At 43.1% G+C, this 9,586-nt stretch overlaps 1 protein-coding gene across 1 annotated transcript in view; it reads right to left on the minus strand.

Annotated features, from left to right (window-relative positions):
* LOC142017927 (putative ATP-dependent DNA helicase HFM1) overlaps positions 1-7,148 on the minus strand; it is a 97,276-nt gene extending 90,128 nt beyond the window's left edge. Inside the window, exons 1-3 of the mRNA XM_075003283.1 lie at positions 7,064-7,148; positions 4,816-4,917; positions 4,298-4,410 (exon numbers count right to left, since the gene is read on the minus strand). Coding sequence (XP_074859384.1) covers positions 4,298-4,410; positions 4,816-4,886 — 184 coding nt within the window. The 5' untranslated portion in view covers positions 4,887-4,917; positions 7,064-7,148. The remainder of the gene's footprint in view (positions 1-4,297; positions 4,411-4,815; positions 4,918-7,063) is intronic.
* Positions 7,149-9,586: the final 2,438 nt, after the last annotated feature.

A 9,586-nucleotide genomic window follows, 5' to 3' on the forward strand; every position in this document is an offset into this window, starting at 1 on the left:
TGTCTCATCTCTAAAAGTTAAACACATTATTCCCTATATATTATTCAGTCAGTTCATTAGACCTCTGCATAAAGTTCACATATATTGTCTCTGTGGACAGTGCTATTTTCTTGTAAGTATTCTATCATATATACCGTCTTTGGACGAAGATACAGGTCACATGCTGTCAATCAAACATTTATAAAAACTGATCTACTTGTTACACTCTAATGGATTAGAAAACCCAAAACTACATAGCAGTTGGAAAGCATTGCCCCTTCCCTCCCTCCAAAAGATTTCCCTTGGCCCCAAACACCTTTGAAACCTCCTACATAAGGATCTTCAAGACCTAGAGGAATCAGACACTACTTTCACACTGTCAAAACCTGAACACTGAACAGACATTCGAAAGATGACAGACTCTTACTAGAGATACACAAACTATCATTTGGTAATATGATTGGCATAAAATAAGGTTAAAGTAAGTGTGAAGACACAAAGGCTCTGTCTACACGAGCAAGTTCTTTTGAAAGAAATTGAAAGAATGCAGTGCTCCTTTCAAAAGCACTCTTTCACTCCTGCTTCAGCAAGAATGCTTTCTTTTGAGAGAAAATGTGTGTAGATGCTTCTTTCGAAACAGCAGTCCTCATGGCACCAGATTTTTCAAGCCCTGGCCCACTCTTTCGAAAGAGCAGGGGCTGTGTGAATGCTATTTTTCTAAAGAGCAGATCACTCTTTTGATCTGCTTTCTTGTGTGTGGATGCGTTCTTGTGGAAGAGATCTTCCAGAACAGCTTCTTTTGATAGATGTCTGTAGTGTAAAAGTAGTCAAAGATTCTACAGTCAGCCCTAGATTTTTACTAGCTAACCAAAGATATGTAGTACATATTCTGAACACTCCAGTGATTCAGAAGTACAGAACCACTTCATTCAACCCATTCCCTTTTGCAGAATAATTTGGAGGAAACACTAGGGCTGTGTCTTCACATGCCACTTCTTCCAGAAGCAGCATGGTAATGACCAGCCCAGAAGATGCTAAAGAGGCATGGAAGTAAATTTCCCGCGCCTCATTAGAGTATGGCCATGTGATACAGAGTCCAGAAGAAGCTCTTCCAGACTCCAAAATAAATGTGTAGATGCAGGGCCCAAGGGGATCTTCCAAAAGGAAACCCTCCTTCTGGAAGCCCCCTCTTCCTTGATTATGATATGCTTGAGGAAGAGGAGGCTTCCAGAAGGAGGGTTTCCTTCCAGGAGATCCCCACAGGCCACATCTGCACACGTATTTTGGAGTCCAGAAGAGCTTCTTCTGTACTCCAAATCATGTGGCCATATGCTAATGAGGTGCAGGAAATTTACATCCGTGCCTCATTAGCATCTTCTGGGCTGCTCATTACCATGCCGCTTCCAGAAGTGGCGGCACGTGGAGGTGCAGCCTCTGACTGGGTTCGTGTGGCATTTCATAGCCCCCAAATGAGTTTTTCATGCACAGTGGACAATTCAGCCTATGATTTTTACCAATATTGCATTTAAGGAACTTTATTTGGTTGGTTATTTCTTCTGTTTGAATGCTTGCTTAACAGCCAGAAGTAAAGAAAGCGTTTTTGACACAATGGCGCAATCTTTAAATTTTCAGTAAGAATAAAGGCTATGGACTCTGTCCTGCATTCCCCGTACACTAAAAATTCTCATTAAAGTCACCATGAGTTTGGGTTATGTGTAATAAAAATAAGTAAGAAAAGCAAAATGTACCCCAGTATTCATAATCCTACATTAATTTCAGGTCATGTTTTGTATGTAAAAAATACATTGGTCAATTTAGCCTGTTATACTCAAACATGTGCAAATGTACAAAATTGTATGTTTGGATCATCATACTGTTACAGTTAAATAGTAACAGAGAGAAAGCCGTGCTAGTCTATATACTATCAAAACAAAAAAGCAGTCCAGCAGCACTTTAAAGACCAACAAAATAATTTATTAGGTTATGAGGCACGTTTTCATGTTCAGACGGTATTCCTGATCCCTGATGTAACCACAGCCAATCTGACCTCTGCAATTTGGTTCTCACCCACAATTATTTATGATTTGGGGACAACTTATACCTCCAGATTAGTGGAACTGCTATGGGCACCTGCATGGCCCCACAATATGCTAATATATTTATGGTTGACCTGAAACGATTCCTCAGCTCTCATCCCCTCTTACCCCTCCTCTACTTATGATACATTGATGACATCTTTATGATTTGGACCCATGGTATAGAGACTCTAGAAGAATTCCACAGAGACTTCAACAATCTGCACCCCACCATCAACTTATGCCTTGACTACTCCACATGAGAGATACATTTCCTGGACACTACAGTACAAATCAAGGATGGCCTGATTGGTACCACACTGAACCAAAAAGCCACTGATTGCTACACTTACCTACATGCTTCTAGCATCCATCCTGCACACATAACTAGATCCATTGTTTACAGTCAAGCCCTTAGGTACAATCGCATTTGCTCTGGTCTTACTGACAGAGACCGAAAACGACAAGACCATTACCAAAGATTCATAAACATGAATTACCCACCAGGAGAAATAAAAAAAAAACAACAAATCGACAGGGCCAGATGAATACCCAGAAACCAGCTACTCCCAGATAGCCCAAAAAAGCTAAGAACAGAACACCACTGTTCACTACCTACAGCCCCCAACTCAAACCACTGTCACGCATTATTAAAGACCTACAACCTACCCCTAATCAGGATGCCACACTCCAGAAGGCCCTAGGTGACAGGCCTGTTCTCTCCTACAGACAACCTCCCAACCTTATGAGGATTCTCACCAACAATCACAGTCTATATCGCAGAAACACCAGCCCTGGAACTTTTCCTTGCAACAAAGCCCGTTGCCAACTTTGTCCACATATCTTTTCTGGAGATACCATCACTGGACCTAACCAGGTTATTCACAGAATCACAGGCACATTCTCATGTTCTTCAGCTAACATCATATATGCCATAATGAAACAACAATGCCCAGATTCTCTGTATATTGAACAGACTTCAAACTCTCTTAGACAAAGAATTAATGGGCACAAAACAGACATAAAAACACTCCTGATCCACAAACCGCTCAGTCAGCATTTTAATGGAATGGGCCATTCTGTTAATGACCTGAAGGTTTGCGTCTCACTGAAGAGGAATTTTCACAACAGATTGAAATGAGGCTGCTGAACTCTCTTTTATATTCAAATTCAACACATTAACACATGGTTTGAACCAGGATGTGAATTTTCTAGGTCATTATTGGGGCTCTTTTGCATACTTGGCTTAATCTAATTCTTGACTCCTCCGCCCCCATCCCTCTACTCTCTGATTTGCTCACCTTGATAATATTTTTCTGATTTGTCAACCTTGATTACTATTTTTTATTCTCTGTGCCTTCAATATTGAGTCTGTTCTGGTATGGCTATGATCTGAAGAAGTGGGTCTGTCCCACGAAAGCTCATCACCTAATAAATTATTTTGTTAGTCTTTAAAGTACTACTGGACTGCTTTTTGTTTTAATACTGTTACAGTTACTTACCAAAACACCTTAACACAAACCTAAGTAAACAGAATATGGTCATGTGTTCATCTCTTCCAAAACTCAACCTTACACCTTGGCACATCTCTACATTGGGGCTGTGCATGACAATCACAAAATCTATCAAGCAAATCCTCTGAATTCCAAGCAGAGAGAATAAGCCCGGCCTTCCCCCCCCTCCCCCGGGTACCATCAAAACAACACAAAAAGCACACTCAGGCTGTGTCTACATGAGCCCCCTCCTTTCGGAAGGGGCATGTTAATGAGGTGTTGCCATGAATATGTAGCACTTCATTAGCAGAATGGCGGCCGCGGCAATTCGACAGTGGTGCTTTCGAATCACACGCCGCCCACGTAGCTGGGGGAGTTTCAAATCAACCCCCAGGACTCTGAAAGCACCTTCTTCCCATTTGTTTTGGGTAGAAGGGGCTTTCAAAGACTGGTGGGTCATTTCAAAAGGTCCCCAGCTACACAGGAGGTGCCTAATTTGAAAGCAGCACTTTCAAATCACCATGGCTGCCTTTATGCTAATGAAGCACTGCATAATCATGCCAATGCCTCATTAGCATCTTTCAAACTCCCTCATTAACATGCCCCTTCCGAAAGGAGGGGACTCGTGTAGACACAGCCTCATTCCCCAGAAATCGAGCTATTATTTTTCTAAATAACATGTTTAAAATACTTCACATGAACACCAGTGTATTTCAAATTAGAAAAAAAAAACAAAGTTAAACATTTTACCAAGACAGTCATTTTTTTCCAATTCCTTCTGTAACTCCTGAGTGGCTGGAATTCCAGTAACTGATGGAGCAGGTGCAAGATACCAATTTTTTGGCTCTTCATGCTTCAAATATCTGCTTATAACACAGGTTAATTACATAAAAGTATTTCTTAACCATTTCCACCAAATTTATGTCAACACTATTATTTACAAGTAACATATTTATTGTTCCTTCCCCTATAGATTATTTTTAAAACATCATAAATTTAAAACAGAACTTCTATTAATCAATGATTCAGAAGCACATACTGTATATAGCATAAACAAACACAAAGTAACACTGATCAGTGCACTTTAACCCACATTACAGAATATTATGGGTTCCCAACTTGAAACTAACAACCCTCATTGAGATTATACCCTCTCTGTCTTTTTTATGTACAGCTAGAGAGGGAGAAATCCCAAAACCTTTAAGTGTTGTAACATGAGGTCATGATATAGAAACGGTTGAGAATCAGTGATTATTCAACAAACTCACTTTTGACTTGCATCTGGTCTTTCAAAAAATAAATTATCCAATGAAAAGACAGTGGCTGTAGGGTTCAGCATTGCTCAGTATCAGATACGAATTCTTGTTACACTGTAAAAACAGCACATAGATGTATAGATACATATGCAAAGATGACATAACAGTTTTAATAAAATAAAGTGTATGTACACATACCTTTTCATCTCTAGGTTATCATCCTTGTTTCTGAAAATAAATTCACTCTTAGCGTGAACAGAAACCACCTATTTCTTGACAAAATTTCATGATCATTTATTATCAGTAATGCAATGTGCCCAAACTCTAACCATTCATGCATGTTCTTGAAGTTAAGCATGCACTGAATGGCTGTGTCTACACGTGCCCCAGACTTCGAAATGGCCATGCAAATGGCCATTTTGAAGTTTACTAATGAAGCGCTGAAATGCATATTCAGCGCTTCATTAGCATGCGGGCGGCAGCCGCGCTTCGAAATTGACGCTCCTTGCCGCCGCGCGGCGCGTCCAGACGGGGCTCCTTTTCGAAAGGATGCTGCCTACTTCGAAGTCCCCTTATTCCCATGAGCTCATGGGAATAAGGGGACTTCGAAGTAGGCGGGGTCCTTTCGAAAAGGAGCCCCGTCTGGACGCGCCGCGCGGCGTCAAGGAGCGTCAATTTCGAAGCGCGGCTGCCGCCCGCATGCTAATGAAGCGCTGAATATGCATTTCAGCGCTTCATTAGTAAACTTCAAAATGGCTATTTGCATGGCCATTTCGAAGTCTGGGGCACGTGTAGACACAGCCAATGTCTGCAAGATCAAATTTGCATCTGTACCTAGTAATAAAAATTAACTGAATTGCAATGACTATGCTGTGCCTCATTAGCATAATGGAGACTGCAGCACTTTGAAAGTGCCGCTTTCAACCGCGTGCAGCTTATCTACACAGGGTCCTTTCCAAAAGGACCCTGCATTCTTCAAAACCCTCTTATGCCTATAATCAAATAGGAATAAGAAAATTTCAAAGTGTGTGGGATCCTTCTGAAAAGGACCCCATGTAGACAAGCTGCGCACAATCAAAAGCGGCCCAGTCGAAGCGCCGCCGCTGCCCTTATGCTAATCAGGTGCTGCAATGAATATCCCAAAGTGTCTCATTAGCATTCCACTTTTGAAAGGGAGCTGCTAGTGTAGATATAGCCCTGATGACACCTCAATTTGAGACAGTTGTCTCAAAAGTTTGATCTTAAAAATGTTTTATGTCAGAAAATAATGTTCATGTATCTTTACTCAGGCTATGTCTAGATTGCGTGAGGAGTCTTCTGCCGACATCATGGCCTTCCTCATTCCACAAGGAAGATGGGTTGTGTTGGCAGAGGGGATTTTCCTGACATTTGGCCCCATGTGGATGGGCCAAATGTTGGGAAACTCTCTCCCAACAGAACTGGGGGCAGAAGATAACACAAATGCACTGTGCAATTTGCATATATTTTGTTGACAATTCTCGGCAATTTAGATGAGATCTCAGAAGAACTCAGAGTAAGTCAAGAGCTTCTCTCACCAGAGCTTGAGCCAACACACCTTGATGACGTTTTAAGAACTGTTCCTTCCCGCTAATACACAACACCACAGCTTTTTAAAACTATCAGAACTATGATTCCCCCTAAACCCTCCTCCCTTTTCAACACACAAACACGTTCTTCTGTTAGGCTTAGGCTGTGACACCCAAGGACCCTCCCTAGTGCCACTCCAGGAATACGGCTTAGCCGAGTTTATCTCAGGTGCGAAGAGCTTCGCTAATCAGCAATGAAAGGGACTGAGGAGTAATCATTCCCTTTGCCCTCCTAGTTCTGTAGGATCAACATCAGACACTCAATTTGGCTCTACCCACGCAGCCGCCTGCCACAGCTTAGCACTTAGCTCCACAGAGGAGCCGGCGCCAATGCGGCTTAGCCTGAACGAGGGGCAGGTGGCCGTATTAACCCTCCAAAGCGGCGCACTTGGGGCACTCGCTCCGCTCCACCCCACCCCACCCCAGCGCAATCCTCACACGGTCACACACCACAGGCTCCCACCCCCTGCACAAGCGGCGCTCGCCGCTGCAGCCGGAGAGGGGAGACCAAGAGCCTTGGGAGGCTGCTGCTCTGAAGGGTGGAAGGAGCCTGGACTCTCTATGCCCCCAGGGCTCCGACGACGTCACTCGGGCCACGGCCTGACAACGAAGCCATCGTCGGACCCCGGTTACGAAGGGAAGCGAAATCACACCTTATCCGGCCGCTTCTCCCGCCCATGCACAAAATGGCGGCACCTGAGAACCGAGAGCAAGTGCAGAGCGCGCGAAGGGGCTCCCGGAGAGCGCCGATCGGTCGAGCGATCGCACTCCCCTCTCCGGCTCCCAGACCAGCCGAATGACCGATTGATAAACTCGCCTTCCACTCCCCTCAGGAACGCGCGTCAGAGCCTCGTGGGCTGTTGCTCGGGCTTGGCCCTATCGGGGGCGCCCTCGCAATGGCTGAGCAACGGAGGGGCCACTCAGCCTCTAATAGCGTCTGACTTGCCCCGCAGCAGATCACGGTCAGAGCTCTTGTCCTGTGTCGCCTTTAAAATCACTCGTGGGATGTTTAGATTAGGAGGAGTTAAATGGTGGCTTGTTTCCTCCTTTTAGCTCTGCTAGGCCTGAGGATAACCAGGCACTCTTGGAAACTGCAGCACGGATGTGGGTTTCAGGGATATGGAGGACATTGACAGGAGTGGGGCAAAGGGGGCTTTTTTACACCTTTGTATGTCAGGTGCTCATCCAGTGGAGCCAGTCATAAAGCTCTGGTGGCCCAGCTGTATAATCAACTCTCCCTTATTACCATTCCTTTTCACCAGAAATCACAATGGCCAGCCACTCCAATCCTCCTAAGGGCAAAATGGAAAATATGGCTCTTTTCAAAGCCTTCACACAAGTTCACGGCCTGAACAATTGTTCAGAATTGCTGGATCGGAAGAAGTAGGTCTGTTCCATCAAAGCACATCACTTAGTAAATCACTGTTAGTCTTTAAAGTGCCACAGGACTGCTTTTTTGTTTCGTGAAGATACAGACTAACATGGCTACATCTCTGTGACTATTCGCCCTGAGGTATGTAACTGAAGAGCACAACCAGCACAGCTGGTCCTAATGGGCCCTGGGGAAATGGGGGTTGTGGGGCAGGTGTGTCCTCCTGGCTGCTGTGCCCTCCCACCAGGCCATGCTGCAACCCAAGCCACCAGGCCACTCAGCTGCATCCCTGCCCCTCTCCAGTCCCCACGCAGCAAGTGTCCACTGGCTCTAGCCCCACATGGACCAGTCCATTTTGGCAGCCCCTTGACGTTGGCAGCCCCAGGTGATGGCCTAGATCACCCGTCCCTAGGACAGGCTTTGAAAACCAGACCTATATGCACATTGTGCTAACAATGAAATAAGAGGGGGATGCAAAGAAAGGACAAATTCTGCTTAAAGTTACGAATCTGTGAATTTGGAGTAATTCAATTGATGTGAGTAGATTTAGGGTTTGTCTATACATGGAATTATTCAGAAACTATTCTTGAATAACTCCTTTTTGACAGTGGTGTGCATGAAAGCAGAATTTAGTCTATGTTTTTCATTGTGAATGTTTGCATTAGCAAAAAATTCCTGGACACTATAGTATTAGCTGCATTAGGAAAAAAAGTAAATTAAATTCAATAGGTTGACCTATAGCTTGTCTGTGGGAGATGTGCGCAAAGATCTAATATATTTTCATTTAACCCAAGAAGGGTTTTATTTATTTATTCCTGTTGCTGAACTTGAACAAATTAACCACTGAATCTCTTATTAAAATTGACAAAATGATACAGTATTAGGTAAAATACTTTAATCGCAAAAGTTGGGCATTTTAGCAAATATTGTAGACTGCACTTGCCTCACCATTAAATCCTTTTAAATAACAATTAATTGCTATATAGTCCCTGTCAAACTAAATTATAAACTGGTTCAAATATTTGACATCCAACAAATAATATATTACAGTAGGAACTACTGTAAAATGTGTTTTCTCATACAGAAATATAAATTGAACCTCTCTAATTGACACCCTTGGGACTTGATGGGTGCAGGATGAGAGAATTTGCTGGACCACAAGAGGTCATATTGTTTAGCAGTTATACCAACACTTCCCCTGCTTACTGGGCTCATAGAAGACATTTAGGGGTAAATTACAGCTAAATAACAGCACAGAACACCAACAGCTGGACTGATAGCTGGAAACAAACTTCATAGGACCATAGGAAACTTGGCCACATGCATGATAAGTGGTCATCCAGCTAGCTAAAATAATTTCAGATTGTGGAGTTTGCTGCACAAGAGATTTCCAGATTAGGGAGGTTCAACATGTAGATGAAAAAGATTTTTTTCTCAAATACAGATTTATGATCTTTCTGTATTTTCTCTTTTATTTACAAACAAAATTTTGGTTCCCCTTTCTTGAAAATATTCTTTAATACTTTACATTCCATTTCAAGGACTTAGAGTGTATTTATATAATTTTAAGTATATCCTCAGAACACTGTACAGGATCAGGTCATGATAAAAACATACAGTAAAGGTAATACTCTTCCACATAGGCATATACATTTTTCAGTTGTCACCATCACAGAAATGTCTGTCCTGGAAGGACTCAGAATCAAACCTATATGTTGTGTGAAGTTATGCCAAGACCCACACTCACGTATTCACAGTTTCTAGCCCTCTTGTATCTGAGTACTGGACAGCCAGCCAGAGGTAA

Source organism: Carettochelys insculpta, chromosome 9 (genome assembly GCF_033958435.1).
Source record: "Carettochelys insculpta isolate YL-2023 chromosome 9, ASM3395843v1, whole genome shotgun sequence".
In the NCBI taxonomy this organism is placed as follows: Eukaryota; Metazoa; Chordata; order Testudines; family Carettochelyidae; genus Carettochelys; species Carettochelys insculpta.